We start from the raw sequence: 20976 nt of genomic DNA, 5'->3' as shown, positions 1-20976 counted from the left end.
GCTGATGAGAATGTGTAGCAACTGGAATTCCTATGTATTACTGGTGGGAGGGCAAAATAGAACAACTTTGAAAAAACTTCTGGCAGTCTCTTACAAAATTAAACATACTCTTACCACATGATTCAGCAATTCACCTTCTAGATTATTTACCCAAGTGAAATGAAAAATATGTCTCCACAAAGATTTGCACATAAATGTTTATAGCAATTTATGTATAATGGCCAAAAACTGGAAACAACCCAAATGTCCATCAATTGGTAAATGAATAAATAAATTGTATCCATGCAATGAAACAGTTCTCACAAAGATAGGAAATGAATTTCTGACACATGCAACAACACAGATAAATCTCAAAAACAGTATACTAAAAGAAAGAAGTCAGACACAAATAATACATGCTGTATAGATTCCATGTAATTGAAACTATAGAAGAGAAAAATCTATCTATTCCTGGCTTACTTCATTTAATGTAATATCCTCCAAGCTCGTCCACGTTGCTGCATGTGACAGGATTTCATTTTTTTATGTGGCTAAATAGTACTCCCCTGTGTATATATACCACTTTTTCTTTATCCATTCATTTGTTGATGGACACTTGGGTTGACTCCATAACTTCGGCATGGTGAACAGTGTTGCAATAAAGATGGGCATGAAAATATCTCTTTGATATACTGATTTCCTTTCCTTTGGATATATTCATGCTGTCACTTACACATGGAAGCTAAGAAAGTTGATCCCATAGAAGTAGAAAGTCGAATAGTGATTACTAGAGACTAGAAAGTAGGGGGGCAGGGATAGTGAGTGAAATAATATCTAGTGTTCTATAGTACCGTCAGGTGACTGTGCTTAACAACAACTTATTGCATACTTTAATTAGCTAGAAGAGAAAAGTTACAGGGAACCTTTGAGGTGATAGAAATTTTCTATACTTTCTGGTGATGGTTACATAGGCATATACATTTGAAAACTTACTAAAATGAGTAGGAAAAAATATTTCCAGCTTATCTTCCCAAAAAGGCTGTGTCTAAATTGACAGATGGGGAAACCAAGGCTAAGAGCCATTAAGAAACTTGCCCAAGAACACAGAGCTAGCAAGAGATAATACTAGAACTTGAACCCAGAGCCTATGATCTTTCTTATATGCTACATGACCTCTAGACCTCTGTCTAGGTCTATGCTGCCTCATTTGCTACCCAATGCCCACAGGATATAGATGAGGTTCACTTTCACTCACTCACACAACCAATGTCTTATAGACAAGAATCAGAAGGGAACAGAATTAACATTTGTTGGCCTATTACTTTACTATATGATAAACACTGAGCTACATGTTTTCCATACATCACCTCATTTAATTCTCACGAACACCCCATGTAGTAAATCTTATTTCTCCATTTTATAGATAAGGAAACTGGGATTCAAAGAGTTCCTTGTCTAAAGTCATATAGCCTGTGAGTGGTAAACGTGAGATTTGACCAGGTCTGTCTGATTCAGTGCCTATCCACTTTACAATGCACCATACTTTGGTGTCCCTGTTTCCCATCCTGCCTTAAATGAGTCATACCAAATACTATGGGTTTCTATTAATCATAATTTACTATTAGCCTGAAATAATATAAAAACAGTTAAAAAGAACTGAAAATTGGATATAAAATCATTTAAAACCCAATTTTAAGGTCAATTTCTATCTGCAGTTGATTTGCATTTTTAATTATCATTTAATCTTACATCACTCATTTGCTATAATATAAACAAGTTAATAAAGTGGAAATTGTATGTGATATGTAAATTTCTTCTCACCATTTATAATAATTCTGAAAGTATTATAGAAATGAAATATTTTCTATTTCATGTTATTATTAAAAATTTTAGATTATCTTGATGGAGTTGGATTTAATTCACCTGAATCTATTATCTTTTCTATTCAGGAGAAATAATATTTTACATACTTTTTATTCTTTCAGTTGTTTGTTAAAATTTTGAAATAACTGAATTTATGGAATGTGGCTAAAGAGCTAAGTGTTCTTTCTCGGAAGTGTCATAGTTCACTCGTATAACTTCGTATAATGTATGCTATACGAAGTTATTACGGTCATCTTTTAAAATAAAAAAAAAAAATCTCCTCTGGACTCCAACTTTTCCTAGTAAGAGGCTTTTATATATGCTTCCGGCGTTCTTTCCACTGCTTTCACCAGTGCCTACCTACCTTCTTCCTAGCCACTACTCTCAATTCCAATATTAATATACTCTGACCTAATCTGCCTTCAGACCTTACCATCCCCCATCTCCCCACTTGTCTCTTCATTGTGTGACCTAATGAATGTCCTAGATGAGCTCCCTGGAGTATGCACAGGGCACCTAAGGCAGGGCTCCATGTCTGTGAGCAGCATCTGAAGAAATACTATAATACCACTACAGACTTGGATTGTTCAGAGGGCTAAAATTTGCATTATTTCTTGAATACATAAATAATACATGTTAACTGTAGAAAAATTAGAAAATACAAACTTAATTTTAATTAGTTTTTAAAACCACCCATAATCCCACCAATCTGATACTCCAAACTTCTTTATATGCATATTTATCTATGTAATATACATTTTAAGGACATCTCATATCTTAAGCAGTATTGCAAATTGCTTTTACATTAAATAATAAAAAAGACCATTTTTCCATGCCAATTAATATAATATATATTATCATATTTAACAGCTGCATAACATTCATTTATAGGCATACACAGTGAACTTTTAATCAAACTTCTATTTATTGGTTATATCAACTAGCGAGTTGTCACTATCACAAATAATGCAGAGTACATTCTTGTACATACATCTTTGCACTTCTATCTAATTGTTTCCTTAAGACAAATTTCTAGGAGTAGAATTACTACATTAACTTTTAAAACTTTGGAAACACATTATCAATTTTCCTTTCAAAAACATCGTATTAAATATTTTTTATGTTTACAAAAATAGTACATAATCATTGTTTAAAATTTTTTTTAAAAAATATCACCCAAGTAGTATTGCTATCAAAAACTGTTAACAATAAGGCAAATACAAATTGAGGGATACTCTGAAAAATAACTAGCCTGGACTTTTCAGTAATATCAGTGTCATGAATGACAAAGGCTGGGAATTATTCTAGATTAAAGTCTAAAGAGACATAACTAAATCCGACGTATGATCCTTGAGACAACTGGAAAAAATGTACGTATGGGCTATGTATTAGCCAATAATAATGTAGCTGTGTTACATTTCCTTAGAACAATAATTGTATTAGAGTTATCTAAGAAAATATTCTTGTTCTTAGCAAATGTATGCTAAAATATTTTGGGACAGAAATGTTATGATGTCTGCAACTAACTCAAATGTTTTGGGGGGAAAAAATAAAGAGGGATAAGCAATTGTGGCAAAATACTAACTATTAGGAGATTGAATAGAAGTGTACAACAATATTCATTGTACTGCTCTTGGAATTTCTCAGTACGTTTGTTATAAAATATTGAGGAAAAATATATGAAATTTTTAAAACTCAAATAAAGCAAAAATGTATAGCTTATATAGAGAACTCCTAAAACTCAACAACAAAACAACCCAATTCAAAAACAGGCAAAGGACATGAAACAGACATTTCTCCAAAGAAGATATACAAATAGCTGATAATCACATGAAAAGATGTTCAATATCACTAATCATCAGTGAAAGGATGGCTACAATCAAAATAACAGAAAACAACAAATGTTGGTGAGAAGGTGGAGAACTTATAACTCTTGTGCACTATTGTTAGGGATATCAAATGGTATTGGTACTATGGAAAACAGGATGATAGCTCCTCAAAAAGTTAAAAATAAAATTACTGTATGATCCAGCAATTCCACTGCTGAGTATACACCCAAAAGAATTGAAAGCAGGGTCTCAAAGAGATATTTGTACACCCATGTTTACAGCAGCATTATTCACAATAGCTAAAACATGGACACAACCCAATTGTTCATTGACAATGAATGGATAAGCACAATGTAGTATAACCATACAAAATTATACAGCCTTTAAAAGGAAGGAAATTCTGCAATATGCTACAACACTGGATGAACCTTGAGGACAATATACTAAGCAAAATAAGCCAAACACAAAAAGAATACTTTATGATTTTACTTACATGAGGTACTTAGAGTAGTCAAAATCACAGAAACAGAAAGTAGAAAGGTGGTTGCCAGAAGCTGGGGGGAGGGGGCAATGGACAGTTATTGCTCAAAGGGTATAGAGTTTCAGTTTTACAAGATAAAAAGATGGTTGCAAAACATTACAAATGTATTTAATACCACTGAACTGTACATGGATGAAATTGGATGACATTATGTTTGGTGAAATAAGCCAGGAACAGAAAGAAATACCACATGTTCTCACTCATATGTGGAAGCTAAGAAAGTTGATTGCATAGAAGTAGAGAGTAGAATAGTGGTTACCAGAGCCTGGGAGGGGTAGGGCGTAGGGGAGATACTGACAGGTTGCTTAACAGATACAAAACTACAGTTAGATAGGAGGAGTAAAATCTAGTGTTCTATAGCACTGTAGGGTGACTATAATTAACAACAATTTATTGTATAATTTCAAACAGCTAGAAGAGAGGATATTGAATGTTCCCAATGCAAAAAAAAAAAAAAGATAAATGTTTGAGGTGGTAGATATGTTGATTAACCTGATTTGATCATTACACACTGTATACATGTATTAAAATTTCACACAGTTCCTCGTAAATATGTACAATTATGTGTCAATTAAAATTTTTAAAAATAAAAAAATTAGGAGCTGTTCAGTTAGTTCAGTTAGTTAAAGTGTGGTATTATAACACCAAGGTCAAGGGTTTGGATCTCTGTATTGGCTGGATGCCACAAAAAGAATACTAACAATAATAATAAACCATTATAAATGGATTTAATACCACTGAACTATACACTTAAAAATGGTTAAGAGGTCAGCCACCAAAAAGGAAAAAAAATGGTTAAGATAGTAAATTTTAGGTTACATATATTTTACCACAATAAAATAGAAAAAAGGTATAGCTTAGTAAATTGAAGCCAATCATAATCCATCCCCAAACATGATTATTTAACAATTTAATGTATAATATTACAAATCTTTTCTGTGTATATACTAACACTATGTGTATAAAAGCTTGTGTATCTTTTAAAATAAAAATATATACTATTCTGAAATTTGCTTTCATTTAACAATACAACTTAGATATCTTTCCATATCAGTACTTCTTTCTCATTTTTTCAAGAACCTGTATTAAGCAACATAAATGACATCTTCTTTTTTTTTTTTTTTTTTAAAAGATGACCGGTAAGGGGATCTCAACCCTTGACTTGGTGTTGTCAGCACCATGCTCAGCTGGTGAGCAAACCGGCCATCCCTATATAGGATCCGAACCCGTGGCCTTGGTGTTATCAGCACCGCACTCTACCGAGTGAGCCACGGGCCGGCCTATAAATGACATCTTCTTTTTTTTTTTTTTTAAAGATGACCGGTAAGGGGATCTCAACCCTTGACTTGGTGTTGTCAGCACCATGCTCAGCTGGTGAGCAAACCGGCCATCCCTATATAGGATCCGAACCCGTGGCCTTGGTGTTATCAGCACCGCACTCTACCGAGTGAGCCACGGGCCGGCCTATAAATGACATCTTCTTTTTTTTTTTTTTTAAAGATGACCGGTAAGGGGATCTCAACCCTTGACTTGGTGTTGTCAGCACCATGCTCAGCTGGTGAGCAAACCGGCCATCCCTATATAGGATCCGAACCCGTGGCCTTGGTGTTATCAGCACCGCACTCTACCGAGTGAGCCACGGGCCGGCCTATAAATGACATCTTCTAAAGAAGGAATAGCCTCTGAAAGATCATGCCTACATTGGGGACTTGGGCTATAGAGAGCTCACCCGAAATTCCATGACGTCAACAAATGACTGATAGTAGTTGGTGAGGAATCTAATTATTTCAGCTTTTTCACGATGTACTGGTCCTAAATGTTGCTGAGAGAAACATAAAACAAAACAAAAGAAGCAAAATAAAAAGACAATTGATCAAAGTAACTCAGGAAGAACAGAGGTTATTGCTAAAACATTCTCAAATTAGGTTGAAATACACTGACAGAAGAAGTTGGAAATTCTCAAATGCTTTAAAGGTCTTTAAACAGAGGAGATTTTCTATCTAGGGAGGATGGTTGCATGTGATCCTGATTAGATATAGAGGGCTAAATGAGAGGAAATTTCAAGGTCCCTTTTAGCCAATGAGGTTTACTATTTATATCCAGGTCACAGAATGAGAAGATGCTATGGGTACAACCGGTGAGAAATCTAGATCTAACATTTAATAAGGGAGAATTAAGGGGTATCCCACTAGATGCATAATTTTAAGACAAGTAGCAAGGAAACACCAAACGGGAAAAAGGAACAATAATGTATGCACCCTGCTGGGTTGACAGAGCTGTCTTCCTCCTATAAGAACAAAGTGTTCTCATGAATCTTGTAATGGAGGAAGGGGCAATGCTTTGTTCCAGCTTACTCTGGGAGAATCCAATCTTATCTCAGAATTCTCAAGATCTAAAGCTCTGCAACAACCCGAAACCCTGTTATTGAACATAGGAAATCTAAAAGAGGGCTACTCCATCCCCTGCCAAGTTTAAAGAGAGGCAGTCAAAAAGAGGAGAATATCTGTCATTCAAGCATAGTTATTTCAGAGAAATGAGAGAAAAAGGACCGAGTTCTCACCGTGCTGCTTCGAACATCTATGTTGGGAAATTTCTTGTTGATATACTTGAGACATGATTCCATGGACTTCTCCAGTAAGAAAGGTGGCTTGGATTTGGGATCTGAACAAGTCTGCACAGATAAACCGCACTATATTACAACCCTTTCTCCTGCCCCTCAGAAACATTACCTCTTCCTGCATCATTCATTCTCACAATCTATCTTAGGAAAAGGCAATCTAGGAATCAATCATAAAAGCACAAAAGTAGGTAAGGAACAAGTTCCAAAACATTAAGCCAACTGTCTAAGAGCTAAATAACAACCTGGGCATCTCATCTTGCTGGGTAAAGCTTAATGTCTGCTTGGCCCCAGCACAAAGAGGAAGCTGTTTCCCCGTCCCTTAACTGAAGCCGGAAGGAGTGAGAAAACCAGCTGCTCAGAAGTTCATGCAAAATTCAATGTCATAATTATGTCCATTATATAAGTATCTTATCCCAAAGGGCATATATAGGAGACAAAGAAACCATGATTTGTTTTATTACAAAATGCACCAAAGTTCCTTCCCCCAAGTCCCTATTTTGTCTTCCTGGAACTCCCATAAACCCCCCAGTCTTTATCTCTTTACTTCCTGTGGCTTACCCAGCTGCTAGCTCACCTATTGCCACCAGCTTCTCCCAATTCCACAGTTCTATTCTAAACACACACATACAACCACATCATGAACTGCCCCAGACTAAGTCCCTCAGAAGGCACCAGCCCTTTCTTATCTAAATATCTATTTTTCTTTTCCTTTTAGAGAAGTACTTCCACAGAAAAGTTTTTGCCAGAGACCCAACTTCAGATCTCTTCAGTGTGAGGAATCAGCAATAAATAATAAGACCCGGAATTCTACACCCCAGACCTTTATCCAAGTCACTCAGAACACAATTATTCTCCCTTCTCTCCCACCCTCATCCCCAGCAGACAGCAGATGCTTTCATTGGGATGAGAATCATACCTTTAAAAGCCCTGAAAAGAAGCCTGCCCTTCTGTCTCCCCAAACTGGCTGGCCTATATAATCTGACTGAAAGCCAGTTAAAGCAGCAGAAAACTGGGGGACCTGCCGGCCTCAGGGTTCCCTGACCTACTATTACTGGAATAACTAGTACTGGTTCCATTGTTCAAGCTTACCTTCTTGATGTTATACATACGGATGAGAACCCCCTGTCCTCGATCATTCAGGATAGTGAGCTTTTCTGCTAATTTATGCTGGTAAGCAGAGGTCAAAGACATAATGGCCACTGAGAGAGTAGGAGCACCCAGATAGTGATGCCTAAACTCCCCAAACACTTTCAGCCTGGATGGTGACACCCTCTGGGCGGAGGGGCCCAGCCTGGTTGGTGCATTGGTCTTCCTGTTGCCTCTGCAATTGGCTCATGGGTGAAAGCAGTCATTATGGCTCACAGGCCCTCAGAGCCTCCTTGTGCTTCCTCTTGCACACTCAGCAGTGGAGACTTCCTCTTTCTGGCTGTGCAGCACTTCTGGTAAGGCTGTGAAGTGGGTGGAGGCTGGGGAGAGGGAGAGGCTTTCAAGGCTTTCCACAGACTGGCACCAGTGTTTTGGCCTTACCACGCCACAAATGTTCTATACAAAGCTCTATGCCAGACAAACGAGTATCTACCACCCCAGCCCCATACACCTCAGTAATTTCCCTCTTTTATAGGCCCATCAAGAATGCCTTATTCTGGGGCCGGCCCGTGGCTCACTCGGTAGAGTGCGGTGCTAATAACACCAAGGCCATGGGTTCGGATCCTATATAGGGATGGCCGGTTTGCTCACTGGCTGAGCGTGGTGCTGACAACACCAAGCCAAGGGTTGAGATCCCCTTACTGGTCATCTTTTAAAAAAAAAAAAAGAATGCCTTATTCTCTACAGAACCTTAGGCTCTGTCATCTTTCAGGGCTCAGATCAAATCCCATCTTCTAACTACCACATTTGATGTCAAATATTATATTGTACCATATTATTGTATATTGTCAAATATATATTTTATATTCCTTTTTATATTTAAGTATATCTTATCTCCCCCAATACATCATAAGCTCCTTAACGACAGGTATTGTATCTAATACTTCATGTCCCTCACAATGCTCTAGTACAGTGTTCTCAAAGTGTGATCCAGCAGCATCAGCATCACCTAGAAACTTGTTAGAGATGCAATTTCTCAGACCCCACCCCAAACCTACTGAATCCAAAACTCTAGAGTGGGTCCCAGCACTCCATGGATTTAACAAGCCTTCCAGGTGATTCTAATGTACTCCCAAGTTTGAAAACTACTGCCCTAGTATAATAGTACTTAAAGGTGCTTAAGAAATTAAATCAATCCCTCTCCTCTGAGATTCAGGATTGGTAGGTCTGTGGTGGGACCTAGAAGTCTGCATTTATAAGTATCCTAGGAGGTTTTGGTGCAAATGTTTCAGGGAACACATGTTGAGAAATACTGATCTAGAAAAACACCTCTCAGGTACAGTAGCCACTTAATAAGTATGCTGGTTTATTTGTTGAATTATTAAGACTAAATTGGGAAACAGACCCCATGAAGAATCAAATTAATCAAGATTAACAGGAGGAAATTACTAACAGCCCTTAAGTCTTAGAGGATTGAATGAATTTTAGCACTAAAATTCTTGCCATTCCAACCAGGCCTTAAACCCTTAACTCAAAAAACTGTCAATTCATTTCAAGCTTTTTTCAATGCACAAAGCAAAAGGTCCTAGGAAAAATTCTAAATCAGACAAAGCTGTTTTTATAGCTACTTCCTTTCCTATACCTTTCTCCACTTTTCAATGATTCCCATTGTCTATATCCAGAGCTCTCATATTGTCCCAATAAATCCTAGGGGGTAAGGGGAGGAGGCAGGGCTTATCAGCATTATTATTTAAACTGTATTTGCTCCCAGGAGAATGTTTTTTTGTTTTTTTTTTTAAGAAACAGCAAGATTGCAATGCTTAACACATGAAATTTGAAATATCTCTAAGGGGGGCCAACCCCTTGGCTCACTCGGGAGAGTGCGGCGCTGGGAGTGCGGCGGCGCCTCCCGCAGCGGGTTCGGATCCCATATAGGGATGGCCGGTGCACTCACTGGCTGAGCGCGGTGCAGGCGACACCAAGGCAAGGGTTATGATCCCCTTACCGGTCACAAAAAAAAAAAAAAAAAAAAAAGAAAAGAAATATCTCTAAGGGATACTTTCTATTTTTGGAAAATAGAATCTGACTTCCAGTTTTTTTGAGTTCTAGTCAAGATGGCAGAATAGACAGTCCCCAGCGTCACTCTCTCACACAAATCAACCAGTTTACAACTATAAAAATGTAACAACAGCCAAGCTGGGGCCACTGGAGCTCAGGGAAAGAGGAGGAAAGACCTACGGAGTTCATGAAGGGGGAGAAGCCACAATGAGAGAAAGAAAAAACTGCTCAGAGCATTTTGGGCCACAGCCACTTTAAGGCTGGAACTGCTGAATGCACGTAGCAGGAGCCAGCAGAAGCCACAACTGTGCCCTTGGATGGAGTTACTTGAAGGTGACAGGGGGAAAGAGGGCCTTGGTGGCCCCCAGGACAGCAAGACCACTAATAGTGTTCCCGTGGACCTATCCAGGAGAGAGGAGCCAGAACAGCTGTAAAAGGGGAGCCATTCCGAGGCCAGTGAGTCATCTCAAGGGACCGTCACAGGACCCATCCCATGAGAAGTGTTTGGAGTATGGGCCATGGGGGAAACGGGCCCACTGGGAGAACACTGGGACATGGCAAGGACAGCCGATTCAACCCCCAATCAGCAAAGGACCACTCAGAGGAGATTGGTCAGGAATGCAGAATTGCATGGGGTGCAGTTTGACTCAGCCCCAGAACAGAGTTTCTACACACCCGGGTGCACCTGGTCTCTGGAGGGCTGGAAGTAGCTATAAGGTCAACCATCAAACCCTGAGCTGCATAAAAAGTCTTCCCTAGGGAAACAGCAGCAAAGCAGCAATTTAGCTCAACCACAGAGCTCAAGTACTGGTTCCCACAGGAAGTTCCCCCATTTTAAAAGTAAGCAAAGGACAAAAAATTAGTTCTGGCCCAGGCACACCACTAGCACCTTGGGACCCACCAGGGGACCTGAAGTCTGGAGTCGGGGACCAGACCCCCCACCCACATCCAGGCACACCACCAGCATCTCGGAGACCTACCCAGGGGCCCAGGGCATTGAGCCAGGGACCGGATCCCCCTCCCACAACCAGGCACACCACCAGCACCAAAAACATCACCTCCATTTGGGTGGTCCACCACAGGCACCACAGTAACCACAGCTGCCGCGAAAGTGGGTAGACTTCACAACCACCACGCAACTGGTCCACCAGCCACTGGAGTTCATTGACACAAAGAGAGTCACCAGCAGAGACCAAAGAAAAGGATAGGATGTCTCTCTCCACAAAGCCCATTCCAGAGTGACAGAAGAAGCATCTGCTCTTTGATAATATTGGGGGACCTGAACACACCTTTCGGCTTTGGAAAGATCATCTAGGCAATAAATCAGGGTAACCATTACTCTTTCAGAGGGAGAGAAGAAATCTAGTGTTATCAGTGGTGGTAGGGGGGAGAAAGGGGAGATTGGGAGAGATTGGACAAAGGGCATAAAGAATAAGTACAATTTATAACAATATACATACTAGTAATATTGATTTTATCAACATAGTCCACATTGAAACCCAAAAATATGTATAATCAATTATGATTCAATAAATAAATAAATAAAAGAATCTGACTTCCACTTTATTTACTGGATTGTGTCCCTAGAAAGCTGTAGGCCTGGCATAATGTGACACTGGCCCTGAAAATTTGAATCATCTCCTGTTATCAAACAAACCCAAGTTCTACTAAAGAGATTTGTGGGACTTCTATTGGTCTTCTACCTTGATGGAGGAGAATAAAGAGCAGGTGGTAAGAGACCAACATCTGTGAAGCTGAGTAGCAGCATAGCACCGTAACCTTCTTAAGGGTAGTGTAATTCTCTTGGGTCTTTCTCACTTGCATATCTTATTCTTATCCTGAAAACTTGAAGACTGTCCTTACCAAGGCAATCTTTTCTGCTGTCCCCTAATATTTACTTCTCATCCTAGTGGGGAACATGTTCTCAGTCTACTGTGAATATGCTATATTCAAACCTGCCTTTCTGACTTCCTTATGAATATTTTCCCCCTTGCTGACCCAAATCCTATTCAGTTTTCAGGGTCTAGCTCAATAATCTCAACTCCAGCCCTTACTGAACTCCTACAGTACTTGGTCTGTGCCACATACTTTACCATCTAAATCAGGTTCCACCTTTAAGTGCCCATCTCATACTATACTTCCTCCCCAGCTGAACTAAAAGACTGCTGGAGCCTGGAACCACTTATTCTCCTCTACCTGGTATATGAGAAAAGCCTATACTTTGCGTGAGACAGAATTGGGCTCAATTCCGTGGAGTATAATGGGCTGAGCCTTATGACTTAATGGCTAAGAGCCCAGGTTCTGCAGCCAGGTAGTGTGAGTTCACATCACAACTCTATCACTTACCAGCTCTGGCCCAGTTTCCCTGTTTGTAAAATGGAGATGATATTGATAATAGTCTTTATCTCATGAGGCTATTGTGTGTATTAAATTAGTACATATAAAGTGATAACCTAGTTATTTGCTAGCTACCAGGTACTTTAAATGCTTTACATGCGTTTCCTCAAATAACATTAATAATGCTAAATGCTTACTAGCTTGTAGCTTTAGGCTATCTGTCAACACTGAGTAGGATTCCTAATCTACAAAATGGTAGCAATCATAACTGTGGAAGTGATTAAATGACACGGTATATATAAACGTTTGGCTCAAGACCTGGTACATTGGATTAGGAATGCCAACAATAAAGTAAAATTTTGATTTTCTTTTTTAGTATGTATTGATCTTATTATATTTCTGTGTAATTCTTTTTTTTTTTTTTCCTTTTTGTCTTTTTTCGTGACCGGCAACGGATCGCAACCCTCAGTGTCGCGCCCGTACCGGACCGGGACCGGCAATGGGATCGCAACCTTTGGTGTTGCCCCCACGCCTCACTCAGCCAGTGAGCGGCCGGTCTGCATGTGGGATCCGAACCCTTGGCGGGAGCGCCTGCTGCACTTCCCAAGCGGCGCACTGTAGCAGTGCACCACCGGGCCGGCCCTATTTCTGTGTAATTCTACTTGGCACCCCATAAAGAAAAAGGCCAAGCTTAAAGATGGTACTAGCCATGCTGACTGGTAGTCTTTAGAGAAACTTTATTGGAAAGAACATGCAGCAGTTCCTCCTGTAAACTGGAGGAGCTCTTCTAAATGTAATTACCCTAGAGCAGGGCCTCATAACCCTTGCTTCAAATCAGAATTCCATGTGGAATGCCAGACCCCATTCTTGAAGATCCTGATCCAATAGATACAAAGGATCTGCCTCTTTAAAACTACTTAATAATTCTCATGCACAATCAGGGTTAAGAACCACTTCTCCAAGATTTAAATATGACATCAAAAATTGACAAACCTCTCTTTCCCATCTTGCAAGATGACAGGTGAAAAAGCTAAGGAGCCGGATACTAAGGAGAAGAAACCTGAAGCCAAGAAGGCTGATGGTGGTGGCAAGGTTAAAAAGGCTAACATCAAGGCTAAAAAGCCCAAGAAGGGGAAGCCCCACTGCAGCCGAAACCCTGTCCTCGTTAGAGGAATTGGCAGATATTCCCGATCTGCTATGTATTCCAGAAAGGCCATGTACAAGAGGAAATACTCAGCGCCGGGTTCGGATCCCATATAGGGATGGCCAGTTAGCTCATCTGCTGTACGGCCAAGGCGGATTCCTCACAAATTGGTGTTCTAAATTTCTTACCAAGAACCAAATTAAATAACTGATATATTTAAAATTCCTCACAAATTGGTGTTCTAAATTTCTTACCAAGAACCAAATTAAATAACTGATATATTTTTTTAAAAAATTGACAAACCTCTGAGATACCATAAAAGATATGGTGGAAGGAGAGAATTCAGTAGCTTGAACAGAATGTTAATTCACATCACTTGACTGAAAGGTACTGTGCTTTTCCTCTCCTCAAACTTTAGCTATTTGCCTTATTTTGCCTTACAGAAGGATTGTTTTCCTCTTCAAGTAACACTGCCCTTCAGATTCTTTAGAGACACTGCTTCAAGAATAAGGTAGGTCTCAAGATCCTTTAGACTAGGTTTAAGTGTCAAGATAGTATCAAGGTTGGAATACTCTACTTGCCAAATCTAACGTATTAAACCAAATGGCCTCCATTATACTCTTAGCTGAATATCCCATGTACGGAGGCTATCGATAATCAGATGAATGATTGAACATTGCCAATTCTCGCTGCCTATTCTGAAGCAGTCTTTGTTTATTAAGACCAGCTTTATCAGTCTGGTCAACTTTATACTTTTCCAGGCTGCTGACTAAAATAAGAGCTTGGGGTTGTCTGAAGACTACATTTGGGTATTGAAGCTCTTCTTCCCTTACCTTTCAGAACCTAAAGATAATAGTATACAATATTGGATTATACTGCAGCCTTTATTTTCCAGAGAGCCAATTCACTTTATAATGTGTTTATGGCTCTAATATAATCATTAATATGCAGTGAAACACACCCTGACTTGTGTTCTTGAAAGTTACCTGAGTCTAAATTCCTGGATTTAATCACCAAAATGTCCTCAGGAAAACTTGACATTTGACAGTCTAGCTCTATGCTCTTTGTCCATGCCCTAGGCATGATGCAAAGCAGAACTGAAATGGGCTACTCTAAGACTATTTTCTATCCCTACTGCTTATGCCAGTCTGCCTTTATCTCAAACCACCTCCCTCCCCACCTTCAAGCTATACGGTCCCTGTCTTGCAGAAATCTCAGCTATAGCTGTTGCCTGGAAACTTGGGAGCCTTGAAATGAATATCCGCTAGGATAGCTAAAGACAGCTAGCTATAGGGGAAAATAGACCTCCTATTGGCAGTAAAATGCGGCAGATTTGAGATAGATTCTTGGTTCACTTCTAGAAGTCTTCATATCTTTTTTGTGTGTGTGTGTGACCGGTAAGGGGATCGTAACCCTTGGCTTGGTGTCGCTCGCACCGCACTCAGCCAGTGAGCACACCAGCCATCCCTATATAGGATCCTCGGCACTCCCAGCACCACACTCTCCCGAGTGAGCCACGGGGCCAGCCTGAAGTCTTCATATCTTAATACATACAACTGTAGAGATTTCAGTGTGGTGTTCTCAGGTAATTATAAAGTAGCCTGTATAATAAACATTGTACAGTCCATTCTTCTGATTCCTTCTCCCCAAAAGTGGTTATACTGACATATCTGACAATTAGCATCCTTCCCTGGTAAAGAGCCTAATTTAGGTAAGTTGGAGAAGGGATGGAAAGGAGGAATATTGAATAGTAAAGGAACCAGCTGCCCAAGCCTTTCTTCCTCCAACACTCAAGCTCACAGTGTTAAACGTCATCTTACCCCAGGACTGAGTTTTCCAAGGATTTCTCCCTGTTTAATACTCTATTTGGGAGCTAAGAACTCCATTTAAAACAACCTATCGGACTAAAAATATGTACAAATGTGAATTTTCAGTCTTCAATTTCCACTACTACCGGCTAGGTTATTGCTTTGCTTATTCAAAACTTTCATAGGTAAGACTCGAGATACCCATATCTTTCACATCACTTTTATTCTGAGAATAGAAAATAGGCCTATGTCAAGACTACCTGATCCTAAATGTCAATCTTTTCTTTGCCAACCCCTGGTTCCTGCCATTTAGGCCTCATGGAGCCAGAAGCCTTAAACATATGTCCTTATGACTCAAATCACAGGATGCCAGCCAGCAGGTTACAGTACCACCTGGCATCATGCAAAAAGGTAAGTTTTCCTAATAATAACTAAATCACTTGAGGGAGAAAATAAGCTAATGTGAACAGTTTTTCTTTAAAAAAAAACAAGCTTCTGACCATGTGTAACACCTGGTTGTTCTTAATGTTGGAACGTGGTATCTCTTCAGCACTTCCAGAAAGGAGTGGAGAATACAGACAAAACCTAGTAAGAATGTTTTCCTTCTAGAAAAATCCAAAGATAGCTAAAAAGATGGCTAACTACAAATATAATGCTTGTCATGTGGTCCCAATCAAAAGGCTCGAGGAACATAAGGCTAGCAGCTGCTGCTGCTGCTGTTAGTGCCCCTGGGACCCTCTGCAAGGCCACCGCCATCACCGGACCTGTAAGCTACCAAACCTGTAAGCCGCTGCTGCTGAGGAAGCTGAGGACTGAGGTCGTGTCGTCTGCCAACAGCTCCTGAAATCTTTCCCAATTACCTAGCATGGACCTGCATGTGAGGGATCTGGTGACCCAGTCTGTACAATGGGTTTGAAGGGTCTGAGGCCTAGCTCTGACAATATAAATGGAAACTTAGTATAACTAAAATAATGAAACATTTTGGCTTTAGTTATGATTTGCCTTACTAACACACATCATACTCCTTCCTTTGTTCTTAAGGCTCTTGTTCCAAAAATGCTGGTTTGTGAAAGGTAAGATAAACCATCTTTCCATTGCCAGAATAGAGAACAAAATACCTTTATAGCTGGACTTTTAAAGTGAGGTGGCCATTAGGTCATAGGCATGGCAGATGCCTAAGCTTCAATTAAAAACTTAAAAGATCTGTGTTGGGGGCCGGCCCGTGGCTCACTCGGGAGAGTGCGGTGCTGATAACACCAAGGCCCCGGGTTCGGATCCCATATAGGGATGGCCAGTTAGCTCATTAGGTGAGCGCGGTGCTGACAACACCAAGTCAAGGGTTAAGATCCCCTTACCGGTCATCTTTTAAAAAAAAAAAAAAAAGATCTGTGTTGGTGGGCTCGGAGTACTTCCATTACTTCTCAGTGGAAGTCACTTGGGACTGAATTCCATCAAGGACTTGCATACACAACGTTCTTAGTTCTGCATGAGATTTTCAAAGAATAAAAGACCAATTCCTAAGACAGAAGGAGAAAGAATAAGCATACTATACATGAACCAAGTCAGGATCCCCAACCAAACAAGCTTGAAGGGAACATCCAAGAGTTACAGGAGCCATTAATGGGGTTACCCACCACATTGGGTAGGGAAGGTGCAAGGGAACTAAACAAAACAGAAGTTAGCAAAAAGTCAGTGATTCCTACTCTGACACTTAATCAAACATAGAAGATATTGCTAACTTTAATATCCTAGAGTTGGTTGTCTAGACTAATTCGCCAGTTCTGGTTTTCAAATGACTTTTCTCTTACAGTCATCTCCTATAGTGATTCAAGAAACATAAAAAAAAAAAAAAAAAAAAAAAAAAAAAAAAAAAAAAGAGGCTCTGGATAATAAACATCCTAACAATCATAAGACCTGCAGAAAAGGTAAAACAACTTTTTTAAACGAATATCATGGTTTTAACTAATATCACTAATGTGTTCTAAATCTTCAAAGATTTAGACAAGCTTTTCTTCTTAAACTGTATTTTCTTTTTTTTTTTTTTTTCCACTGGTAAGGGGATCACAACCCTCAGCAAGGTGTGGTCTGCACCACGCTCAGCCAGTGAGCACACCAGCCATCCCTATATAGGATCCAAACCCATGGCCTCAGCGCTACCAGTGCCATACTCTCCTGAGTGAGCCACAGGGCTGGCCCTTAAACTGTATTTTCTATTACAATCCCTCCATCACCCACAATAAAACACAGGAAAAGCCCTGATAGCTTTAAATCAGACTTTGAAGAAAGGGCTGTCTAGGGCTCTATTTGAAATGCTACTAACACATGTCAAGCTTAGGTCTTCCATAAAAACACTCGCTATCAAAATGACACTACCTCAATCTTTTTCTCCCCACAGGTCAGAAAATTGAGGGAGAAGTTTTAGATTAAAGAGACAGCAGACATAAGGTTTAAGTCTCTTTTTAAACTTTGGGGAAATCTTAACTGTCAAGTTTTATGAAAAATTCTTGTCATTGTTGGCATCTTAACAAGTTTTCATTTATTTAAATAAAGAATATTTTTCCTATGAAAACTTCATTTGTTTTATTTTTTTTTTTATTCTTCCTGTTTTCATATTCTCATTCGTCAACCAAAAGGCTATAGGGCTTATTTGCCTATTTCCCTTATTAGTAGGGGAAATACATTCAGCATGGGGTTACAAAGCTATTCCATAATTAGATTCTTTATCCTCCAATTTTTTTTCTCCATCACTTACAATATGACCATCTGCTGTGGATTGATGTCCCCCCAAAGCTTAGTCCTCACTGTGACAGTGTAAAGAGGGTGGGAAATTCCGTCACGATAATTGAAAGGTGGGGCGGCCTTGAAGAAGTGATTGGACTGTAGGACCATAACGTAGCAAATGGATTAATAATAGTGGTCAGGAGCATGGTTCTGAGGGCTTTAAAAGGAGAGTATGTGAGAGTCTCTCTCTGCTCTGCCATTTTCTGCCATGTGAGACCCCTGCATTGCTGTAAAGCTACCACCAAGGAATACCCTCACCAGATGTGTTCCCTGGACTTTGGACTTCAGTTTCTGAAACTGTAAGCAATAAACTTTATTATTTTGCAAATTACCCAATTCTGTGTATTTTGAAACAGACTAATACACCATCAGATCAACCTTCTTTAATCACCTCTCTATATAAATCTTCCATGCTTAAAGGATATAGTTTTTATGAGAAGCTGAGCTTGGAAAATGGCCTTCCTAACTCTGTAAAAGTCAATTTACTCCCATCTTAAATATGACTTATTATTTTCACTATGTTCATTTTAAAATGTCACCCCTTGCCCTTCAATCAGTTTACTACCATCTTAAATACACCTTATTCTTTTTCACTCAGTTCATTTTAAAATGTCACCCCTTGCCCTTCAACCACTCAAATCCCTGTTCTAGAATTTTTAAAATCCAACTTTTATTCCTCACCTCATTTAAACCTTCCCTGTCTTTTAAATTTAACATGGCAGTTAAATATAGACAACTTTCTCCAACCTCAACCATACCACAAGCCTTCATGAGGGAAGTCAGAATCATGTATTGCTTGGAATTTGCTAAACAACTAGCCCAGTGCTATGCATCTATTAGATATTCAAATACTTGGTGCTTATACTGAACCAAGAACCAATTTATCACAGGCCAAAATCAGTTCCTCTTAAGCTGTAATTTTTTATTGAAGCTAGTTAATCCTTTTAAAATAGTGACACTGGGTTTTTGCTAGTTTAGTGATTGGCTCAGGTGTATTTAGATTTACAATTAAAGGTAGAAGTTACAGTCAAATATTTTCTGCCCTTAGGAGGCTCATTCCTACCTAAGTATTTTCTATATTCTTCTCAAATTATCTTTTTCTTCACTTAAAGCAGAAAATGGCAGGGGAAAAAACTTGGCACTTATTTTTTTTTTTTGTCTTTTGTCTTTTTCCGTGTCCGGCAACGGATCGCAACCCTCAGTGTTGCCCCTGTACCGGACCGGGGACCGGCAATGGGACTGCAACCCTCGGCGCTGCTCCCGCACCTCGCTCAGCCAGTGAGCGGGAACCGGTCTGTATGTGGGATCCGAACCCTCGGGCGGGAGTGCCGCCGCGCTTCCCAAGCGGCGCACTTATCCAGTGCGCCACCGGGCCAGCCCAAAATTTGGCACTTTTAATATTTAGTACATTCTAGTATATTTTGCACAAAGGAGGGCTACTGACTTTCTCCCTTAAATTTACATAATATAAATAAGATTTACTTTCATCTCTTGACTTATGGCTTATACATATTTTCAATTTTTTAAATTACACTTTGGTATATTACTATATTACTATAAAAACAAAAGGATGTTCCCTAGGAGAAAAGGCCCAATATCAGATGTCTTCCTTTATCATATTTTGGATACATAGAATCTTCCCCTAAAAGGCCATGCAGTCTTCAGTAGGGTGACCACATAACTTTTCCTCCAAACCAGAATACTTTTGAGCATGAAAGGGGACACTATCAATAATTATCCTGGGACAACCAGACAAACCAGAATGGCCACCCTAGTTTTAAGAGAAAACGTCTCTTAAAAGGCAATTGTGTCATTCAAAATACGGGTGCCAGAGCTACTCAAATATTTAAGAAGTTTTTAACCCGTTGGAAGAAGGCACAATAGAAGCTAAAATATCACTTTTTTGGCTTCTAACATAACATTTGGTCTAAGCTTCAAGAAAAACCAAATAAACTTGGGGAAAAAGTATTTATTTTTTAAAAAAGAAAAGTTTAAAAGCAATTGCCTCAAAGCCTTTCTAGATTCCCCAAAATCCTAACAATTCCCACATGCTCTCATAACATGTAGTTTGTCTCTATATAACCTTTCATCCTACTTTATTATTACTAAACTATAAGATGCTTTAGGATAGACATGATCTTGATTATGTACTAGTCCTGTGCCCATAAACAATCAAGATTGCTGAATGTGGAGAATCTATACTCTATAGACATGGAGCAAAAAGAGACTCAGTACACTGGGGTAAATATTTCTTTCACAATATATCAACCTTTCCAAAACCTTAGTAATCAGGTTCTCTTCTCCATTTTTGTCCTATTAAAGCAATTTAATTTATGGAATAGGAATAAGACTTTCTACTTACAAAGTTTCTTTCCTAAAATTAGGTTTTAAAGTTTTCACTCTTACAATTATAGTATGAATTGTGGGGGGAAAATTGCTAAGACCTATTATTCATGTCCTGGATACATACCAAAACATATCCCATTGATTCCACATCTTTTTTCTGTGGTTGGTCCACACTTTATGGTCCTTTTTTGTGCAGGCTTTCCAATCAGCTGTGGAAAGTAAAACAGGAAAGGAAAAAAACTTCAAATATTTTAGTCTCTTCTTCCCACATGTTCTCTTACAAGATAGATGATGTCTTACAGTTGCTGCAGCACTTGACATATTATACCCATGTTCTCAAGTCCAATAATCAAGTATCTACCACGTTTATGACACTATTTAAAAACTGTAGAGGCATAGGGCCAGCCCGTGGCTCACTCGGGAGAGTGTGGTGCTGATAACACCAAGGCCACAGGTTCAGATCCCATATAGGGATGGCCGGTTAGCTCACTGGGTGAGCATGGTGCTGACAACACCAAGTCAAGGGTTAAGATCCCCTTACCAGTCATCTTTTGAAAAATAAAATAAAATAAAATAAAATAAAA

The 20976-nt window shown here is 39.3% G+C and overlaps 2 protein-coding genes across 2 annotated transcripts in view; one reads left to right on the top strand and one right to left on the bottom strand.

The window, feature by feature from the left end:
- NCKAP1L (NCK-associated protein 1-like) overlaps positions 1-20586 on the bottom strand; it is a 56873-nt gene extending 36287 nt beyond the window's left edge. Inside the window, exons 1-4 of the mRNA XM_008588138.1 lie at positions 20517-20586; positions 7922-8298; positions 6773-6883; positions 5942-6034 (exon numbers count right to left, since the gene is read on the bottom strand). Coding sequence (XP_008586360.1) covers positions 5942-6034; positions 6773-6883; positions 7922-8023 — 306 coding nt within the window. The 5' untranslated portion in view covers positions 8024-8298; positions 20517-20586. The remainder of the gene's footprint in view (positions 1-5941; positions 6035-6772; positions 6884-7921; positions 8299-20516) is intronic.
- On the top strand, positions 15584-17692 carry LOC103603583 (gametocyte-specific factor 1-like). Its single transcript, XM_008588142.1, has 6 exons — positions 15584-15676; positions 15875-15983; positions 16257-16338; positions 17089-17103; positions 17138-17190; positions 17661-17692. Exons 1-6 carry the CDS (start codon positions 15584-15586, stop codon positions 17690-17692), a joined length of 384 nt encoding a protein of 127 aa, XP_008586364.1.
- Positions 20587-20976: the final 390 nt, after the last annotated feature.

This window comes from Galeopterus variegatus, unplaced genomic scaffold, assembly GCF_000696425.1.
Source record: "Galeopterus variegatus unplaced genomic scaffold, G_variegatus-3.0.2 Scaffold4683, whole genome shotgun sequence".
In the NCBI taxonomy this organism is placed as follows: Eukaryota; Metazoa; Chordata; class Mammalia; order Dermoptera; family Cynocephalidae; genus Galeopterus; species Galeopterus variegatus.
Note: the sequence above shows the minus strand (reverse complement) of the source record. Positions and strands in the feature narration are given on the sequence as shown.